Source organism: Sciurus carolinensis, chromosome 11 (assembly GCF_902686445.1).
Source record: "Sciurus carolinensis chromosome 11, mSciCar1.2, whole genome shotgun sequence".
NCBI classification, from domain to species: domain Eukaryota; kingdom Metazoa; phylum Chordata; class Mammalia; order Rodentia; family Sciuridae; genus Sciurus; species Sciurus carolinensis.
Genome location: NC_062223.1, coordinates 13,664,863 through 13,686,766, shown reverse-complemented (window position 1 = coordinate 13,686,766; position 21,904 = coordinate 13,664,863). Strand labels below are relative to the sequence as shown.

The 21,904-nt window shown below is 47.3% G+C and overlaps 1 protein-coding gene across 1 annotated transcript in view; it reads right to left on the bottom strand.

Annotated features, from left to right (window-relative positions):
- Positions 1–391: 391 nt before the first annotated feature.
- The window catches only part of Ddb1 (damage specific DNA binding protein 1), a 29,468-nt gene continuing 7,955 nt past the window's right edge, over positions 392–21,904 (bottom strand). Inside the window, exons 8-27 of the mRNA XM_047517094.1 lie at positions 21,787–21,870; positions 21,095–21,211; positions 20,433–20,535; positions 16,693–16,768; positions 16,486–16,594; positions 14,038–14,216; positions 13,780–13,943; positions 13,595–13,702; positions 13,226–13,433; positions 12,185–12,280; positions 12,000–12,111; positions 10,456–10,579; positions 9,972–10,136; positions 9,196–9,290; positions 4,143–4,313; positions 3,667–3,776; positions 3,250–3,419; positions 2,961–3,063; positions 1,907–2,030; positions 392–1,373 (exon numbers count right to left, since the gene is read on the bottom strand). Of these exons, the coding sequence (XP_047373050.1) occupies positions 1,290–1,373; positions 1,907–2,030; positions 2,961–3,063; positions 3,250–3,419; positions 3,667–3,776; positions 4,143–4,313; positions 9,196–9,290; positions 9,972–10,136; positions 10,456–10,579; positions 12,000–12,111; positions 12,185–12,280; positions 13,226–13,433; positions 13,595–13,702; positions 13,780–13,943; positions 14,038–14,216; positions 16,486–16,594; positions 16,693–16,768; positions 20,433–20,535; positions 21,095–21,211; positions 21,787–21,870 (2,502 nt within the window). The 3' untranslated portion in view covers positions 392–1,289. The remainder of the gene's footprint in view (positions 1,374–1,906; positions 2,031–2,960; positions 3,064–3,249; positions 3,420–3,666; positions 3,777–4,142; positions 4,314–9,195; positions 9,291–9,971; positions 10,137–10,455; positions 10,580–11,999; positions 12,112–12,184; positions 12,281–13,225; positions 13,434–13,594; positions 13,703–13,779; positions 13,944–14,037; positions 14,217–16,485; positions 16,595–16,692; positions 16,769–20,432; positions 20,536–21,094; positions 21,212–21,786; positions 21,871–21,904) is intronic.

The following is a 21,904-nucleotide window of genomic DNA, read 5'->3' as shown; positions in this document are numbered from 1 at the left end:
CATGGAAGCTACTTGGTAGCCAGGGTTGGCTAGGGGCTGGCTGGCTAAAAAGGAGGCTGGGAATGGCAGCCCAGGCAGCCCAAGCAGCCCCGGGCCTGCAGATTACTAGCCGAGAATCAAATGGTGACTCGAGTCAAATGTGATCAAAATGACCACTGAATTTCCAAAACCCACACTCATCATGCTTGGAATCCCACTAAAACACGTAACAAAAGGAGAGGCGCAGATGTCATTTCACTACTTGAGAAGCACTGTTCCAATATCAAGGACAAGTGACTGCAGCAGTTGCCATAAAGCAGGGGACAGTGCCTAGGTGTGCACTACATGGGCAGATGTACCTGGGATGCTGGACAGCTAAGCAGAGGGAAGAAAAGCAAAACCAGTGTATCTTTCTTCTTAGATTCTACTTTATTTGGTAAAACTCAGAAACTAACAACCAATTCCCAGCTCCCCACCTCCTTCTCTCTGAAGAAGGGAGTTCCCAGAGACAAAGGGCTGTGGCTTGGGGATCATCCACCATCTCCAGGTTTCCACTGGGGCAGCCCCTGGCCCTGGACAGGTCTCCAGGCTTGATGCTCTCAGCGGCAAGAGAAGTAAAAGGAAGCTCTCCCTTCAGTGACAAGAAACCCTCCTGACCCTCTTCCCTCCGCCTGCAACCTTCCCACACCCACAACCTAAATAAAGGAAGAGGACAAAGCATGAGTGTCTCACACCCTCAGAGAGAGAGAGAGGGGAGAGAGGGAGAGAGAGGCAGGGAGAGAGAGGCAGAGAGAGAGAGGGAGAGAGAGGGAGAGAGAAGGAGGGAGGGAGGGAGGGAGGGAGAGAGAAGGAGGGAGGGAGGGAGGGAGGGAGAGAGAGAGAGAGAGAGAGAGAGAGAGAGAGAGAGAGAGAGAGAGAGAGAGGGAGGGGGGGAGAGAGAGAGAGAGGGAGGGGGAGGGGGGGAGAGAGAAACGCGAGCTTCCTTTCAACCAAAGAGCTACAAAATCCCTCCCAGGAGGGAGGACGAGTGGCAACACCAATCAAGGCTTGGTGGTCCAAGGCGACGGCTGGAATCATGTAAGACTGGTAAAAATCCAGGGAGAAAATATCCCGCCTTCAGCCCATTCCCAGGTGTCTAGCGAACCGGTTTTAGTTCTAAGAAAGCCCCACTTCCACACGAGCGAACTGCGGCTTGGGAGCAGCTGGCGTAGGGAAAGGCCTCCCGCGGCCAAGAAGACAGTGGTGGGAGAGGAGGGGAGGGCGGGAGGGCAGAGCCTTTGGCAGGCCAGGAAGGGGGCCCCTGCCCTTGGCTAATGGATCCGGGTCAGCTCCTCCACAACCTTGATCAGGTCGTCTGCAGTGGCCTCTCGCTTCATACCGCTGCCATCGTCGTACTGCAACGAGAGGATGGGCAGGGCCTGAGGCCAAGGGGGCTCCCCTCCGCAGCTGGGGAACAAGACACCCACCAGCCACTGCTGCCACAGGAGGGACAAAGCACTCACCAGAAACCCACCCTGCCCCCTCAGGGACACACAGCTGGGCAAGGTCCTTTGAGGCAAAGCTAGCTCGTAGGTTGCCCCTGGAAAACAGTCTTCCCCAGGCCCACCATCTCCAGTGAGCAACAGGCCAAACTCCAGAATTATGGAAGTTCCTCCTGCCTGCAGGATCCTGAGCCTACCTCCCACCTCCGGGTGGTGCCAGAGGTCCCAGACATGCCCGAAGGTGCCCTCGCTGCTAAAGCAGAGGGGCTGACGTGGCAAAAGCTCTTGGCAGTGCCTGCCACCCAGTGTGCACCCATGAGCCTTTCCCTCATGCAGTGAGGATTATTAAGAGCCAGACAAGTCTGCTGGCACCAGGGACCCTTGGATCTTCGGGCAGGCCCTCCCTGCCATACCATTTGGCCGAGAATGAACTCCGCATAGCTCACCTGTAGGTTTGCCACAACCTCCTGCATCTTGGGGCGGCTGATATCCAGGAAACTCTCAATCAGGTCGCCATCAATGAAGCCTGTGGCGGGTTCTGTCTTTCTCTCAGTGTGAAAGGATCTCCAGGTGGACAGGTGAGTTAAGGAATGTGTGCTTACCTGGAAACACCCCCAAGGTCATCCCCACCCCTCAGCAAGACCACAATCTACAATGACTGTCAGGACTGAACAGGAAAACAACAATTTCAGCTGAAACTCATACTGCTTTTTGGAACTAAAAGAAAATTTTAGCCTAATCCAATGGTTCTTAATTGGGTACTCTTTAAAATATAGTAAGACTGTAAATACTCTAAGATTTAAAATAGAGGTCAGATTCTACTAGCACAAAGCCCAGGCACATAGGTACTCTAGGTGAGCATGAGGTACGCACCTGGTAAGAACCACTTGTCTAAGTCCAGCCCCAAAGCATCATGGATGAATGAGCTGAGGCTCAGTACCCAAAGTCCTAATTGTTAGCAAAAAAAAACCAAGACACCTGCTCCCTCCCTGGGCCAGACTCCGAGACAGGAGTCCTTCTTTTCCACCCCTGGCGAGAACTCTTGGTATCCCCCAAACTAAACAAACTTCTAACAGCACTTGGGCCAGGCATGTCCCTGCACAGCTGACCCCAGAGTTCCAGCTTCTTCACTCTGCCGTTCTGCTGGGCACTCTAGCATCAGAGAGAGCTGCCCTTCATGAGATCCCTGACAGGAGATGCTCCCGTGCTGTGATCTGAACTGTCTGACCCGCAACCGCGAAGGCCAGAAGCAGACGGCTGAGCAGCATAAACAGACATACTCCTGACAGACCAGCTGTAGCTAGCTGATAAGTGCATGGGCACTGTGGTACTGTTTTCTCTCTACTACCATGTATGTCTGAAATCGTCCACATAAACTAGAGAACAAGAGCCTGTTCTGTGCAGAAACAGTCAAGACATTTCCGGAAGCAGCCGAGGTTAAGTAGCTCCCTGCACGTGCCAGGACGTACCCCCAGCGAGGGTCGGCTCGGAGAAGGATATAAAGAGTGCTCGATCTTGCCCACGCTTTTAATGACTTTATTGAGTCGATTCTGCATGTCCAACAGGAGGTTGTACCAGCTCTCTGACAGTGAGGTCACCAGCCCTGAAGGAGGAAGAGGGCAGTGAGCCACACAGAACCAGGGCAGCCAGCCAAGTACCACGCGGAGGGACATGCTTGCTGCAGCCCCTGGTAAACTCCTGGCTGTCTACTCGCTCTCCCTGATCCTTCCAAATGGCAGTCTCAGGAGGGAGGACTTTGTGGGAGCAAGCCCTGCAGGGGTGGCCTTACCAATCATGCCGTTGACCGTGCCAAAGAGCACTGAGCCCTGTGTGGGGGTGGAAGTCTCGCCCAGATTCTGCATGACCAGGGAGCCGTGGCAGAAGACGTTGACGAACTCGCCCAGGTGGAAGAGCCCGACCTCCTGCAGGTGCTGCCGCTCCTCATCAGTGGTGGCAGCACTGAAAGGCAGCAGAAGTCACTGACTATCAAACCTACCTCCCGAGGACGGACACGACCACCCTCAGTGAACACCTGTGCTGGGCGCCCTGGAGCCCCTCTGAGAGGCAGCTCGGCAGGTCCGCAAGGCCTTTGATTTTCACAAAGGAAATTATACCCGTCAAGGGCAACTGAGCCTGATGTAGCAACTGACGTCCTCAGCCCCACAGCCCCAGGGCTCCACGCTGAGCACCAGCCATTGCCACTCACCTGTCCTTCTGACACACGAACAAGTTAAAGGCATTTTCGGCCCCCAGGAAATTGTCGTCATCCAAGATTTCCACTGCACTCATCCAGTTGGGATTAAAGTCTCGGGCAATCTTAAAACAGACGAGATGCAACAAGAAAACATAACGAGTTTGTGTGGAATCCAATTCTGGGACCTGTCTTTCTTCTAGTCAGAAGCCCAGGCCCTGCTCTGCAAGATGTAGCCCTGTGTCTCACAACTGCCCTAGAGATTCCCCCCCAAATCTCTGGCCAACAAGGACCATTTGGTTGCAACGTTCCAGAGATGGAGCCGACCTGAGTTCAGGTTTGGGATGGAGGTGGGAGGGTTCTAAAAATACTTACGGATGCAGAATGTATGCTCAGGGAGAATGTTCCTACCCCCACTGGGCTAGAATAGCCTCCCACCAAACACCTGCAGGGCACTGAAGCACAGTCTGCACCCCAAGCACCCCCACTACCTCCTCAAAGTTTCCCTCCATGGGCTTGTAGGCAAGCAGCAGCACTGAGCGCATGAGGTCGCCCACCAGGATGAAGTCGCCCTTGGTCTTCAGGTAGAGGGCCATGATGTTGTTGTAGTGGTTACACTCGGTGCGCAGCTCCTTTTCTGTGGTCCACTCGTAGAGCCGCACCTGGGGGCACACTGAGTCTCAGCCTGGGGAGCCAGGTCCTCTCAGCGGCCATTCCCCATCCAGCGCCCAGAGGCAGTGTGGGATGGGAGGTGTCTTACAGGGTCCTGGGTGAACACTGGTTATTTCAGTCTACATACTGCCAAAATAGGAAAACAGGGCAAGCAGGTCCAACTAGGAACACGACGTTGTCCCTTACAGGAAAAAACATGCCCATGGAAAGGACACAGCAGTGCCAGCATAGTACGAAGGACACGGTGGGTCATCTTGTGTTGAAGTTCAGGCACCGAGCGACACAAATTATCTCTAGAAAGAACCAAGACCCTTCTCCAGTTTCCTCATCAGGAAAAAAATACCTCCCAGCCATCTCTGAACCCTTCTCAAAACTCATACATTCCTGGAACTTTTTTATGAACCCAATGAGTAGAGAAAACTGAACAGAGAAGTCCAAGGGCAAGCACTGCCAAGAACTAAAAGAATCTAAAGAACTAGATTCTGCAGCTTCCCCCTACTATTCTCCAAGAGGTCAAAAGAAACCCTATTTTTCTTCTCCATTATAATCTTCCTTTAATTTCAACCACATCTTCAAAAGAATGAAGATGCTTTATAATTAGCAGTGAGGGGCAGATTCGAGTGAGGGGAAGACAGATTCAAGTTGTCTGAGTTGACAGGCCTTCCCTGGCAGGTCCTCCAGGGCCTAAGTAATCTCGCCAAGGCATCTGCACACTGAGACTCCTGAACAGAACACATTAGGCCGCACTAGCTCAAGCAATGTCCAAAGAACCCCAGCTCCACAGTTGCGTGCTCAAGTCACCTGCTGTAATTATAATTGTTACTGCACCTCCTCCACAGGGCCAAGGCACCCATCTTCAAGTAATCCCAGCATACCTCTGGCGGTGGGAGTAAAGAAGGCTCGTCAGAGCTCCACATGCCCTGACAACACCCCACCCGACTCCCTCTCCCTGTTCTCAACCTCCTTCTCACCATCTACCATGGAGACAGCCAAGGCCAAGGTCAGACCCATCAAAAGCCTGACTCTCATTCTCCCCAAAGATTCTTGAGCTTTACTGTCCAATATGTTAGCTACTAGCTACCAATGTGGCTAGTTCAGATGTACTATGAATATAAAATACATGCCAGAAGTCCTAGTATGAAAAAATGTAAAATATCAAGTGTTTACACTTGTAATGGTTTGGATGTGAGGTGTCCCCCCCTAAAGCTCATGTGTGAGACAATGCAAGAAGGTTCAGAAGAGAAATGATTGGGTGAGAAGCCTTAACCCAATCAGTGAATTAATCCCCCACAGGGATTAACTGAATGGTAACTGAAGGGGTGGGTGTGGCCAGAGGAGGTGGGCTTTGGGGCGTGGCTTTGGTGTATATTTGTACCTGTGAGTGGAGTCTCTCTCTGCTTCCCACCATCATTCAAGCTGCTCCCCTCCACTACACTCTTCCACCATGATGTGGAAGACAGGCCTCCATTCCAGGGAATGGAGCCAGCCGTCTATGGACTGAGACTTCTGAAACCGTGAGCCCTAAACTTTTCCTCCTCTATAATTGTTCTCGTTGGGTCCTTCAGTCACAGCAGTGAAAATGCTGACTAAAACAATAACGATTACATGTTGAAATATTTTAGACAGTGTTAACATATTATTACAATGAATTCATTGTCACCATCTACCATGGTGTAGATGCCTTTTTTTTGGGAGGGCAGGGTACCAGGGATTTAACCCGGGGTCAATTTACCATTGAGCTACATGCCCAGCCCTTATTTTATTTCTTTATTTTAACACAGGGTCTAAGTTGCTTAGGACCTTGCTAAATTGCTGAGGCTGGCCCTGAACTTGTGATCCTCCTTCCTCAGTCTCCCAAGTCACTGGCATGGCAGGCGTGCACCACTGCAGCCAGCTGAAACCAGGGGTCCAGTGAGTGCACGTTACCAGGTGCAACTTGCCAATTCCCTCCTGCTTGAAATAGTTTCATCCCACGGCTTCCAGAACAGTGATCCTGCAGTTCTCCTCCTACTTTGCGGTTATCCTGTTTGCCTAGCTCTCCTGCATGGAGCAGGGTGCAGGCTGTCCCCTTCTCCACCACCCTCCCCGTGGGGCGATGCTAAGAGCTAATCCAGACTTCTCACTTAAGTGTGCCCTAAGAGCTGCCCTGCTCCCTCTCTAGCCTCCCTCGCCTTCGATTCCAGACCTTTCCACACCAGTTACCTAGCTGACATCTCCACTTGGTCAACCACTGGGATTTAATATGCTCAAAACCAACGTCTGGTTTCACCCTTCAACCCAGCTCTACTCACAACCTTCCCCAATCAACGGCAGCTCCGACCTTCCCGTTGCTCAAGCCAAGATCCTCACTCCTTGCCTCTCATCCTCAGGTTTTTTGTTTGTTTTATTTCCTTCAGTGGTGCTTGATTTATTCAAAATACAAAACAAAACAAAAACCCCTTATGTACGAAACAAGCTGATTTTTATTTTCAAGAGTTAAAAGCACCCTTTAAAAAAAAAAGTGAAGTTAGAATGTGGATAACATGGAGCTGTTTCCTCAGAAGCACGTCAGTAAAAGAATATGCCACAAGGACATCACACGCACATCAGAACAGCTGGGGATAACAGCAAGGGGCAGCAGGGCCCGCCTGTCACAGCATCACCCCACAGACGCTCACCGCAGGGGCGCGTGTCTACATTTGGGCACAGAAGCAGGTTGCTTAAACACCCAGGGACGCACGAGGCATACAAGACTCACATCCATGTTAGAATACCAACAACTGCCTTGTCTTGTTTTCTGTGTTGTCCAGGCTGGTCTCAAACTCATGGGTTCAGTGGCCCTCCCACCTCAGCCTCCCGAGTAGCTGAGACTACAGAAACATGCCACTATGCCCAGCTTTTGCCCCTCAGTGCATCTCAATGCATCGTGAACCCCCAGTCCCACCTTCATAACATGCACAATCTGACTATTCCTTTTTTTTTAATTTTGGTGGGGTCTTGCTATGTTGACCACGCGGGTCTTGAACTCCTGGGCTTACTAATCTTCCTCGTCAGTCTCCCAAATGCTGGACCTAGAGGTGTGTGCACCACGCCGGGCTTAGAATCTGAATACTCTGCATCTTTTCCCCTGGTCCCAGAACCACAGACCGATATCTGGATATTTCAAAAGCCTCCTAACTGATCTAATTGCTTTGACCCTCGGTGCCCCGTGGCCTTGCCAAAGAAGCAAAACATGCTCAATCACGTTCAAATCCTTACTCAAGAGACTTTCCCCACCCTCAGAATAAAACTAAAGATCCTTCCTTTTTTTTTTTTTTTTTTGGCATACTGAGGATTGAACGCAGGGCTGGGTTATATGCTACATCCCCAGGTCTTTTTGTAGTTTGAGATAGTCTCACTAAGTTACTGAGGTTGGCCTCAAACTTGTGATCCTCCCGCCTCAGACTTTCTTTTTTTTAAATTCATTTTTATTGTAAACAAATGGGATACATCTTGTCTCTGTTTGTATACGAAGTAGAGGCATACCACTTGTGTAATCATACATTTACCTAGGGTAATAGTTTTGCCTCAGACTTTCAAGTAGCTGAGATTATAGGAATGTGACACAGCACCTGGCTAGAACCCCGGTCCTTACCCAGCCTCCCAGGAACGTTCCAGCCACTGGCTGCCTCTCTGACTTTGCTCCCCTGACCGGGGGGCCTACTCTTGCCTGGATGCCTCACAGTCATCTCCCTCAGCTCCGGCCAGGGCTCCTCCCGCCCTCCCTGCGGAGCCTGCCCCAGTGCGAGGGCACCCAACAGACCTACTGGCCATCTGCTAGGAGAAAGGACCCCACGCCTGTGCTCCTCCTGGCCCTCCCCCAGTCCCGGCCCCTTTTACTCTCACTGTACCGTAGCTTGTCTATTTGCTCTGAAGCTCCAGAAAGGCACCTCTCTGCCCATTTTACTTACAATCAAATCCCAGCTACAGTGCCTGGCATGCAGCAAGTGTTCAACTGATATTTTCTGAAGGAACAAGCCGACTAGAAATGTTTGATTTAAAGTATTTAAGTAACACTTCCCTACTTTCTGAATTCTTAGCACCTTTCATAAACTATGATTCACTGTGACCCTCCAAGACAGGAGGTTCCACAATGCATCATTTTCCCAACTTATTTGACCATGAAATTAAAAACTGTTTTAAATCACAACATCAAGTTGTACATCTTAAATACATACAATTTTTTTCTGATTATACCTCACCAAAACTCAAAAAGGTTTTCTTTTGCAAGGGAGAAGATAAAGTCATGGCAAAAAAAGAAGTGGAATATTTTACAGCGCTAGTATTTCAAGTATGTAGTTAGGATTATATGGTTTGGTTCATTTTGTTCACATAGATTAAATGTCCTTTTGACCCTGAACACCCTGAGTTTAGGGGCCACAGCCCTTGCCCCTCACTTAGGCCCCTCAACACTCAGGATCTGACGCAGTTGGTTCATAAAACTAAATGCAGTGGCCAGGACAGGTGGTGCACGCCTGTAATCACAGCAACTCAGGAGACTAAGGCAGGAGGGTTGCAAATTCAAAGACAATTTCAGTAATTTAGTGAGACCCTGTCTCAAAATAAAAAGGGCTGGAGATGTGGCTGAATGGTCAAGCACCCTGGGTTCAATCCCTGGTACCAAAAAAATTAAAATAAAACACACATACACACACACACATAACCAAGTGCAATGCCTGGTTCTATCTCTGCTCCCCCAATTCCCAACTTAGAGCTCCATCCTCCATTCCCACTAGTGTGTTATCCTTAAAATCCGACACACACACACACACACACACACACACAGCCCCAGGAAGCGTAAGGGAGACATGTTGTGCAGACATCATGTGCAACCTGACGTGGTGTGGGTCTCACCGTGCTGTTGATGCTGGCGAGCAGCTTCCCGTTAAATTCCACCATAGAGTACACAGCCCCTTTTACTTCCTTTTCAGCAACAGTCTGTAGTTTTCCTGGGGGGGAAAAGAAAATTCTTGAGTCTTTTATGAGAGTTCACCTTATCTCATGTGGCAAGAGCCACACTAGTTCTAAAGCCCCTCATCTGAAAAGCAAGACACAGAAACCATAGCTATTGAGGTGAACCACCACCTAAGGGACATGCTCCAAGGCAGTGTGCAGTGACTCCAGAAAGTGTCCACCCCAGCTCCCACCCTGAAGCTCCAGATCTCTCTCTCAAAGTGGAGAGCAGACTTCACCTTGGCCTCACAGCCGATTTCTGGGCTAACAGTTAATCTGTAGAAACATCTAGGGTAGGAGTGGTGAGACGAGATGCAAACACAAAGTGCTGAAACTGGAGAGAGCACCCAAGGGCTTGGGCAGCCAAGGGGAAAGCCAATGGGGGAGTCTCAGCTCGTACTCTGGCCATAAGATTCTCTCACCCACAGTTTACCGCTCCCCCTTTCTTCCACCTCTCAACACAGCAGCCAGGGGAAGAAACTCGAGCTAGATTTAAGGGTGCCCTACTCACCTATTCTGAAACTCAGTCAGATAATCAAATACTTGAAAGGAAAAACAGAATGCCTCTTCATGGCCTCTAGTCAGTTCTTCTAGACTTAACAGAGGCTGAGGCCTCAACGGTCTGCTCGGCTCCCCAGCACTGCATTCCTCAGAAGCAGCACACGGAGCCCACTCACCATCCGAATACTGAAAGACGACAATTCGGCCCTGCTTGGGTTCTGCCTCTTCAGGATACACCATCGCTGTGCCCACAATGAAGTACGTGTTGGGGTCTTTACCCAGCTTGCAGGAGACCAGGCTGAGTGCATACTCGTTCTGTAGAAACTGGTGGGCATGGAGCACTGGAAGAGGAGCAGAAGAGCAGGGAATGGCTGGTGTCCCTTGTGCCTTCCTCACACATAACCTTACTTCACTGAGGCTGGAGGCTCATATCATGATAGAACAGGAGCCGCCCCCTGTCATGGGCAAGCCTTTTCAGGCTACCATCCCCATCAACCTATGTCGACGAGAGGGAACCAGCGCTCCACGCTCACGGCAACTCACGAAGGCCCTCCCCCTCCCTTTCCTCTTAGGAGGGTCTGCTACACTGTCAGGCTGGATGTCCTGGAAGAGCTCAGTTTAGGGAGGATGTAAGGTGACAAGGACAGCACTCAACTGCACCTTCAAAGGTGTGCTGGTCGATGATAAGGAGGTTGTGCACCTCCACCTCTTCTCCGAACGAGGTCTCGTGAGGGGCAGTGCTGCTGGAGAACAGCTTGCTGGAGCTGACACTGCTGGACAGGGCCTGTGAGCAGAGAGAAGGTGCGTCAGCCCTCTCAAAAGCAGGGAAGATGGCAAGCACCTCATCAGGAAGGGCTGTCAGATCGGGGCGCAAGGCAGAGACAGCACAAGGAGAAGAATGGCCAGGGTGTAACTCAGCAGTTTAACCCTTGCCCAGCATGCGCAAGGCCCAGGGTTTTTTCCCCAGCACTGAAAAAAGAGAGGGTGGGGGGGAAAGAATGCAGGCTGGATGGCTGAGTGAGTGGAGTACGACAAACGGTGCTTCAGAGAAGACACTGGAACCAAGGATAAGAAGCCAGTATGTAACTGACATTCTGGCCTGAAATCTGAAGAGCGGCAAACATAATCGAAAAACAGTGATGCTGCAAGTCAATCACCACAGTGACAAAGCACCACCCTCAACGGGAGGAGCAGGGGAGCACCGCAGATGAAAACATAACGTACAGTTCTATTCTGGATTAAGAAAGGAGGTCCTGTCGGATGTGTGGGAGGCAGGAGGGAGAACGTGCAGCAGAAAACGACCAACTTTCATCTCCCCTAAGCCTCTCGTCTGTCCTATCATAGTCACTTTACAGATGAAAAACACTGAAGGTTAGGCTGGCCCAGTCCAGTCACATGACTAGCACTAAGCCCCAAACCAGTTCCGTAGACTGTCCCGGGCACTGGCCCTGGCCAGCTGTGCACTCCCTCAATCACACGTGCAGATGCCGTCGTCTAACTGACCGTGGGCAACGGGACTCGGTCCTGCTGCATCATCAAGCAGCAACCATTTCTGCTTTTGTTTGCAGCAAGGCCTGAACCCAGAGACATGCTTCCACTGAGCTACAGCCTCAGCCCTCTCAATTTTTTGTTTTGAGACACGGTCTTGCCAAGTTTGAGGTCAGGCTGGCCTCAAAACTGCCATCCTCGCCAGGGACAGTGGTGCACACCTGTAATCCCAGCAGCTTAGGAAGCTGAGGCCAGGAGGATCCCAAGTCCAAGACCAGCCTCAGCAACTTCATGAGGCCCTAAGCAACTTAGCAAGACCCTATCTCAAAATGTGAAATAAAAAATTAAAAAAGGCTGGTTCAGTGGTTAAGTGTCCCTGGGTTCCATCCCTGGTAGAAAGAAAGAGAGAGAGGGAAGGAAGGAGGGAAGGAGGAAAGGAGGGAAGGAAGGAGGGAGGGAGAAAGGGAGGGAGGGAGGGAAGGAAGGAAGGAATTAATTGCCGTCCTCCTATCTCGGCCTCCTGAGTAGCTGGGATGACAGGTCATGCTACCACACCCAGCTATGCCCACCTATTGACTGTCTTTCAGGCTATCATGACAAACGGGAATAGCTGTGACTGAATCCATGACTTGCAAAGCTGAAGCTATTTCCCATCCGACCCTTCGCAGAAAGCCTGCTGTCTCCTATGGTCATTTGTCTTTGTCCGCTGCCCTCACCTGGGTGCTGGCACTGGGCCTCAGGGCAGTTGTGCCTCCACTGGTGTCTTGAACTTCGATGCGGCTGGAGAGGACCCCAAAGCACTGGGACACTTCCTGATAACAGATCTTCCTGCACAACAAGTTCAGAACAGTCAGAGGCGCTCCACACCGACTCCTCTGCAGTACCCTCGGCCTGCACTCACCTGGGAGACTCATAGAGGGGAACAGTGCGAATGTGCAGCTTCTGGATCTCATCGATGGTGCCGATGGTGAGGGTGCTGTTGTTGGCCAGTGCCAGGCTGGAAAGAAGGGTCTGGGTTTAGGTTGAGTAGATCAAGGAAGGAAGGGTTCCACAAGGCAACTCCACAGAGGGAAGAAGAACAGGGAGAACTATACCAGCTTACTCTAGGGCAGGGTCTCAAACTTGACTTGATGCTAAAAATTAATTGGGGAGGCTTAATTCTGATTCCTCCTCCCACCCACAAGACGTTCCTATTTAACCGAACTGGATGGGTCTAGGCTTATATTCTAGGTCTCTACTTGCTGCTAATGTGAAGCCAAGGTTGACGATCCAGGTGTTACTGATCTAAGTAGTAACACACTACTGTGTGCATCAGAAACAGCTAGATGCAGGGTTCCTGCTGCCCCCAACCTTGTCCCCAAGAATCTACATTTCTTCTTTTCTTCTGGTGCTAGAAATCAAACACAGGGCTTCCCCTCTACCACTGAGCTACACCCCCAGCTTGAGAATTCGCATTTTTAACAAGTTCCCAAATAGTGCTGGGTGCAAGTTGGGGCTACCCTTGAGAACCCCTGCTCCAGGGGGGTACATGATGATCCCTGGATCTGGGGTTCTGAACTTTAGCTAATCAAGTGAATAACCCAAGAAGTTTTCTGAAAATAGAGGTTCTAGAGCCCAACCTCAGGCCTACTCCATCAGAATCCAAGAACAAAGAAAAAGTTGTTTTTGTTTGTCTGTCTGTGGCACCAGGGATGGACCACATCCAGGGCCTCGCATCCTGGGCCAGCACTCTACCACAGACCTAGCACCTCAAGTCTGTGTATTTTTTATAAAGTTTCTCAGTGCTTCTAATGGACAACCAGAAGTGAGAAACTCTGCCCTATACTTCCCACTGCAGCTACTGAGTGACTTAGACACTGGGGGAAGCCTGGGTGAACGGGTTTGAAGGTAACACGATGACCTTAATCAGAGGCTCCTGCAGAACAAAGAAAAAGAGGCTCACCTGTCAGGATAGCCATCTGAGTTGAGGGGACACATGTAATTCACTTCCTTGAGGTTGACATTGGAGAAGACCAACTTGTGGTTGCTGCTGTAGATGACAGTGGGCCGGTCAGAGCAAGCAAAGACGTTGGTGGTAGAAAGAGAACGGAAAGTCCTCAATACTGTGGGCTGTGTGCCCAAAGTCACCTTCTTTCGGTCGCTCAACAAGCCTACAGAAAGAATGGCATCAAGATAAAGGGAGAAAGAAAGAAAACAAGAGAATCCCCTGGGTGGGAAAAAGGTTCAATCAAAGCAGAACCCCGAGGCTAAGAACGGCGTGTAGCTCCACACTCCGTCTTGAAAGCGCCCTTCACTCCAACGCTCTTCCTACCTGTCTCAATGTTGAGCCCAAAGTAGAAAAGGGCTCCATCTCCCAAGGCACAAAGGAGGTAGTGGCTACTCTCAAAAGTGGTCATCAGGATGGAGCGAGGAATGATCTCTGCAGAAAAGAGGGACATTTAAGTTTCTGTTCCACATTCTGAGTGATTCCAACCCGAGTCACCAAATGACACATACCTCCACCCAGCATCTCCTTGTGCAGTAGTTCAAAAGAAGGCAGCTTTAAGATTCGGGCAGAGATGTCTGTCCAGAGGCCAATGGCACACAGTGGGGACAGTCCATTGCTGTCCCCTAATGGGGTGATGTCCAAGCAAGCCACCTCATGTTCCATCTCTGTGTGGCTGAACAAAGAGGATTATGGCAGAATAAGGAAATTCAAGGACCAAAGATGTCCCAGAGAATAGGAGAGGAAACAAGCGACAAATAAACACACACCTGACCTGCCGGAGCTCCTGTGGATGAATCTGCAGGTAGTAAAGGGCCCTCCCCACGGCAACAACCACCTGGCTGCTGTTGCACGAGGCGACGCTGATGTTCTTGCCCTGAGGCTCCTTCCACTCACTGACCAGAGCTTTGGGCTCTTGAGAGACCAACCTCACAGATGCTGAAGTGATCTAGGGAAAGACCAGCAGTGGAAAAGGGTCAGTGCTGCCCTTTTAGAGACCTAATAAGTTACATGAGTCCTCTTCTGCCCTATCGTCCCTCAGTAGCCACAGGGGATTGGGTCTAGGACCCCAGTGGAAACCAGAATCTGCAGGAGCTCAAGTGCCTCATATAAAATGGTATTTGTACACACATAAACACACTCTCCCATACACTAATCATCTCTACGTTACTTATAAGACAAGGTCAATACTAGCAAGTAGTTGCTACATACTTTGTTCAGGAAATGAGGACAAGAAAAAGTGTCTGTACATGTTGAATATAATCAGCAATTTTTCCCCAAAATATTCTCAATCCAGGGTTGGTTGAATCCATGGATGCATAATGCATGGACATGGAGGGCTGACTGTGTATATTTTTTCCCAAAGTGTCACAAATGATTAATTATAACAGACATAATTTTTGATGCAGCCCTGAAGAAGACTGTCTTAAAAGCTGCTTACATAGCAAGATGGGTGGGTCCTATTTCATTCAAAGTGAGGCTTGCTAGGACAAGGCAACCTGCATCCTGGGGAAAGGCAGCAATGGAGTCAGGCCCTGTGATGACTAGTCAAGCAGTCTTTCTCAACACCAAAATGAGACCTTTAGGATATCCAAGTTCCTAACTATGCATGAGCCATTAAAATTACTTGAAGGTCCTTGGTGAAGGTCACATGTATTTGCTTGTTTGGGTGCTGGGAGGGAACCTAGGCTCTCAGGCATGCTATGCTTCCTAAGCATCTGTTCTACAACTGAACACTGCTCCCAGTCCTTGAAATAACATTTCACAAACTAATTTTACCACTGAAATAAGACAAAAAGTAGGCTGATAACATTTATCTACTGGTTTATCTGAGTTGTCATGACTTTATACTCAAGGATAAAAGAATGGGGTTAAGTAGGCTGGTGCCAGTCTTTAGACCAATTCTAAGACACCAGGGACAAAACAAATATTCAGTATTGTGCTCATCTCACACCTGGTCCACAGGCAGACAGAACTTGCCCTTTAGTTTTTACCACTATGTCACTGCTAACTGGCTAAGAGGAAGACCAGTGGATGAAAAGATGGAACAGCTCATTACTCCTCAGGCCTCTGAGTGCCCAACCCACAACCAGCAAGACCCTGACCCTGACCACAAAACAGAACAGTCAGGATGTCAAGGAGGGCGTGGAAAAAAACTAAAGGCATCAAGTCGCTCCAAACTTAAAAGTACGCTGGGAGGTTGGAGGATGTTCAGAAATCAGGCTCTGTGGATGAATGCCAAAAGGCTATCTGCCCCATGTCTCAGGCAGACTTCAAGAAAGTGTGAGCACAGAGGAAGGGCACTGGATGTAATTAATATCAGGAAAGGGCTGCATTATTTTTTTCCCCTCTTTGTGCTTTCAGTATATTCCAAATACACATGTATCAGTGTTACATAGGGAAAAAAGTTTGATGGTCTCAGAAGACATAATACAAAGTGCTAAAACAGGACCCAGACATGTGTGTGTGTGTGTAAAAGAGTAAAAAGAGTCCCAATGTATAAATACAAATATATTTGCACATTTGTGGAAGAAAAATAAAGCTAACAGGAGCAACCCTGAAGTCAAGAATTGCTATTTCTGCTGGGCACAGTGGCATACAACTGTAATCCTAGGAACTTGGGAGGCTGAGACAGGAGGATCACAAGTTCAGGGCTAGCCTCACCAACTTAGGCCCTAAGCTTAGTGAGACCTTGTCTCAAAATAAAAATAAATTAAAAAGACTGGGAATGTAGCTGAGTGGTAAAGAGCCCCCAGGTTCAATCCCTAGTACAAAATTTCAAAATTAAAAAAAAAAAAAAAAAAAAAGAGTGTTTTTCTGAGTAGGTTGTCAGGTAATATCCCCCCCACACCTTAATTCCGCATTATTTTCAGAGTCATAAAAACTGGTGGTTTTAAACCAGATGCAGTGGTGCATGCTTGTAATTCCAGTGGCTCGGGAGGCTGAGGCAGGAGGATCCCAAGTTCAAAACCAGCCTCAGCAACTTTGTGAGGCCCTGTCTCAAAATAAAATAATAAAAAATTTTAACACGAAAGAAAAGAAAATAGGGAGGGAGGCAGCTAGGGATGGTGGCTCAGTGGTTAAGCACGCTGGGTTCAATCCCCAGTACCAAAAATAAATAAATTAAATTTTTAAAAACATGATAGGTTTAAAATCCACTGGTGCTCTGTAGTTGAAATTTAAGTAAATTGTGAAGTGTGCCCTTCCTCAGTCATTACCTGGATAAGCTGCTGATGAGCCACATTACCACAGAAGAAAGTCTGCTGATCATCCACAAAACCCATCAGTTCAGTTTCTTCCACCTCTTCTCCATTTAGCATGAGAACTCTGCAGCAGGACCAAAGGCCTGGGTCAGTCCGGGACCAGCTTACCCACCTCACAACCTTCACTCCAGTGCCCAGCGCCAGTGCCAGAACCATCCTCACCTTGTCTGGCCCACAAAAGAAAGCACCAAAGTGTCATCAGTCTCTCGGTTGGGGTCAGACCGCAGTGGCCATAAGCCTGGAACAAGGAGAAAGGATTATGAGACACAACCCAGACCAATGCTGTGTGCATACCCGATGGGAAGGGCAGCCCGGGTCACTCAGGAGCAAGAACTTGGAGTCAGAGTCCTGAGTTCAAATTCCCTTTGTGTCTTTCTGGCTTTAAGACTTTGAAGAAATTAGAGATTTTTAAAGAACTGTTTTGAGCTGGGACAGGTGGCTCACGCCTATAATCCCAGGTACTTGGGAGGTGGGCGCAAGAGGACTGCAAATTTGAGGCCAGTCTGGGCAACTTATTGAAACCTCCATTTCAAAATAAAATTCTAAAATGGGCTAAGGATGTAGTTCTATGGTAGAGTACTTGCCAAGCACGCATAAGGCCATGAGTTCAATCCCCAGTACCGCAAAAAAAAATTTTTTTTAAATAACTGTTTTAAGCCTGATATTTATTTGTTTGTTTTTGGTAATGGGGACTGAACCCACAGGTCATTACCACTGAGTTGCATCCCTAGCCCTTTTAATTTTTGAGACCAAGTCTAAGATGTCCTAGCTGGCCTCAAATTTCCATCTCTCCTGCCTCATCTCCCAAGTCACTGGGATTACAAGCATGCACTACCACACTCAGCAATATTTTACATTTTAATTTTGATTTTAGACTGGAAAATATTTTTCCATGACTCAAAGTTAAAGTTTATTTTTAAACTTGGGAATGTAGTTCAGTGGTAGAGCAAGCACTTGCCTAGCATGTAGGAGGTCCTGGGTTTGACTCCAGCAACCCAAAAAGATTATTTTTAAAACATTCACAGAGGGGCTGAGGTTGTGGATCAGTGGTAGAGCACTTGCCTCAAACGTGTGAAGCACTGGGTTCAATCCTCAGCACCACATAAATAAATAAAATAAAGGTATTGTGTCCATCTACAAAAACCAAAAATTTTTTAAAAATTCACAGAGAAGGCTCACTGCCATACCTTTCTAAACCAACCCCAAAGAAGTCATCCATAACCAATTTTTATTTATCCTTTTTTAAATTTAAGAAAACAGAATAAACACTATTACAAGCAAATACAGATATAAAAGCCTATCACTGTTCTTTTCACATAAAAAGCTATGTTGGAGCCCTTATGAGAACACAGTACTTCCTCATTTTCTATACCAGGACAGCAAAATTGGACAGACATACCCATTTACAAGTCTCCATTAACGATTACAAGTCTTCATTAATACCATTAACAAGTCTCCACTGACACTTTCTCAAAACTGCACTCTAACATACAACACCATAAGGAATAAGCTTGCATTTATGGCACTTTGTACACATGAAGGACTGTGCAGTAGCTGCTCAGAACTGAGATTGCGGTTAAATCACAAAAGGCAAGATTTTCTTTTTTCTGGTAGTCCTGGGGATTGGACCCACAGCCTTGCACATGCTACAGAAGCACACTACCATTGAACTATATATCCCCAGCACTTTTTTTTTTCTTATTTTGAGAGAGGGTCTGAGTTGCATAGGTTGGCCTCAAACTTGCAATCAGTTTCAGCCTCAAGTCTTCCAAATAGTTGGGATTACAAACATGCATCAAAATGCTGTGCTTGATGTTAACACTTTCCCTTCTCTAGAAGGTGCATGAGCATATTTATTTCACACAGTCTAACACAATGTATTGGGAACTTTGAGATTTGGGGTCAACTGGTAAAGAATGGTATTGCTGCTTATTTTTGATTTGCATTTTTCTCATAATATGAAGCCTGTTACCTATCCATACATATCCTTTGCCAATTGGGGGGACAGAAAATCCAGTGGTTTCTTTCTGGAATTTCTTATAAATTAGGGAGACTGGGATTTTGTCTGGAAGATAACCACAACTCTTTTATCCAATATGACATTTCTTCTGACTCAGCAAGCAGTGTTTTCTGTTTTTATTGGCCGAAATATCTTAATTTTATGTAGTTAAATTTATCAACTATTTTGGCTTCCGTTCTTTGATACATAGTTTAAAAGACATTCCCCATTCCAAAATTATAAAGAAATTCACTTTTTCTTCTAGATTTCATACTTTATTTTTTAAATTAAATCGATTTGGATTCTAGCAAGGTATATGATGAGCAGTATGAAACCAAATTTTTCATTTCAAAACAGAATACCAGTCATCTCAACCCCACTTATTAAAAAGTTCCACCTCTAACCCACTGAATCAAGATGGCACCACTATCATACAATGTACTTCCACATGCCATTGTGTCTATTTCTGGACTTATGAATCTTCCACGAGACTTTGTCTATCCATGCACCAATACTGTACTTTCTTTCTCTTCTTTTTTTTTTTTTTCGGTGACAAGGGTATCCTTATGTTGCTATTGCCCTGAACTCTGGGTTCAAGTGATCCTCCTAACTCAGCCTCCAGGATAGCTGTGACTATAGGTGTGCCACCTCTTGCAGTGCTAGGGATCAAACCCAGAGCCTTGATGACACTAGGCAAACACTCTACCAAACTGAGTTACATGTCCAGCCCCTGGCTATACTTTTAATTACCAAGGCTTCAGAGTGGGTTTTAATATCTGATAAGGGTTAGTTCCATCTCACTGCTCTTTTTGAAGTTTCCTAGCTGTTCTTGCTTCTTTCTTTTTCTACCTAGACTTTTTCAGGTGAAGAAAATAAAAAATCTAGAGTTATTTCTTGGTATTTATGTCTATTATTGTAAATCGCCTCTTTTCCTCCACTATTCCTTCTAGTTGACTATGTTTACATGAAAACTACTGATTTCATTGTACTATTCTTATGCCTTGTTGCCTTCACAAATCCTTATCTGTAAGTTTTCCAGATGATTCTCTAGGTTTTACAGTTATAACTTTTCTGGTGTACTTTCATGTACCTCTGTTTTATCTCATCCTTTTTCTTTATTCTGACTTACTTTTCACAAGATGTGCCTCTGTGTACAACTCTGAGTTGGTTCGCTTTGTGATTCAATCTGACATTTTTCCCTCCTAACAGGTGAATTTAGTCCACCACAGTTAGTGACATGACATGTTTGATATCAACTATTATTGTTTTGTATTTACTATTTATACATCATAAAAATCTTTCACTACATAACCTTTTTCTAATCTCCTTTTGATTATAATTCTTTTGGAATTCAGGAAGATTTATATCTTATTCTGAAAGTTACATTTAAGCCAAATGTGGTGGCAAACACCTAGGATTCCAGTGGCTCAGGAGGCGGAGGCAGGAGGGGCTCAAGTTTGAGGCCAGCCTGGCAACTCAGTGAGAGCTTCAGCAACTTAGCAAGACTCTGTCTCACAATAAAAATAAAAGAACTAAGGGTATAGCTAAGTGGTAGAGCATCCCTGGGTCCAACCCCCAGTACCACCACTGAAAAACAAGTTGTTTATACACATATACTTCTCTTTATGTTTCTTTAAGAATTCTATCAGTTCTTCTATCTAAACATAACATTTAATCCATACTCTTTTCTTCCTCCCCCACTCCTCTATTCCACTACCTGACTTTGATCAGTAATTTTTTTTGTCTTCCTTTTTTCTTTAAAATATGTTTAAGCTCCTACCACAAGATTTGTCATGCCTCTTCTTACTCATTTATTTTCCTCTCTCACCAAAATGTCTTCATGATAGGTAATATGAAGTCAAAGGGCAAAAAGACCTACATCCTTTGTCCACCAAGAAACTACCTTTGATGCCTGGTAAGTCAATGCTAGCGTGTTCGTGGATTCCAATTCCATTCCGGATGATCCGCAAGGAACCTTCTTTGAAAGCCCCAGAGCAAGTGACCAGCTGCAAGTAGAGAAAAGGTTTTTAAGAACTCCCAAGACTGGCGCGATCATACATACGATCCTTAAATCCCAGCACCCTTACTACAGAGCTAGGTTTGAAAACACAGACTTGGCATGGGTAGAGCTCCAGAGTCCCTCGAATTTGCCAAGAAGGGTGTCTGTCTTCCGGCAATACAAAGCTCCCACCATTGCTCCTAACAAGCCCGCTTTCTAGTTACCAGAAAGAGCAAATGATCTGGAGTCAGGCACTCCTGCCAATTATTAGTCAGGTGACATTGAACAAGTTATTCAAACTTTTTCAGCCCTAAATTTCTTTACTTCTGAGATGGCCAAGAATCAATCCTGACTAACAGGGTGATTGTGAGATTACAGATAAGGTCTACTGAGTGATTGGCAGATGAAAACAGGCACAAAATAAATCAAAGTTTTCCTTGCATCCCTGGGATTAGTCAGCAAGGCTCCTGAAAGTCCGTTCGGTACACACTGCCCATTCTAGATAAGCACAGCAAGAACAGTTTGAGTGGGCACACCAAGTATCCATTCCCACAAAACCCTCGTACCTGCCCCTGCCCCTGCCTCTCCAGGTCCACCACGCACATATCCACAATGGGTCCTAAATTGGTGAAGGTTTCCATGGCCACTACATAGGAGCCTTGTTCATTGCTGTCAACGTTGAGCTAAGAGGAAAGAACAATATCAGTCCCAGAACACCCTGACAGACTAACCCTAGTGAGGGTCATTATCCCAAAGAAACTCTCAGTCCTCCTAGATCTGTCCTTGGACTCCAGAGATGCTCCAAGAAGGGGACTGCTGCCGTAAGGAGCATGGCTATTCTGCAGGTAGTACGCTGACTAGCCAGCAAGTTCCAACCTGAAGTCATACGTGGCTTTCAGAGAAGCAGACAATTTTTAGAAAATAAACTAAAATGTACGCATGCACATTTCAGAGGAGAAAGTCCAGGGTTAGTATTCTAAAGGGGATCCACTACATTATACTATGACCTATTTGAGGGTAGAAACCAGGTCACGCTCACCGTGGTAGCCACAGCACCTAGCTCCTTGCCTGGCACATTTGCTCAAGAACCAATAAGTCAAAGAGTTAGTCAAGGGTAGGTTGTCAAACTAAGTAAGTAGAGAGCTGCAGAACAGGAATGTGGATAAATTGGAGAAATTGTGAGAGGCGCAAACTGAGAAGTTTGATGAAGGAACAGTGAGTACTGCAAAAACAAGAAGCCAGAAAGATGTCTTCTCACCTTCACAAGCTGGGAGTCACCTAAGCGAGACCCGACGAACACAACACCATTATCAAGGTACGTTAGGCACTCAGCAATGGAGGTCTAGAAGGAAGTCGGCACATGAGAAATCAAGATG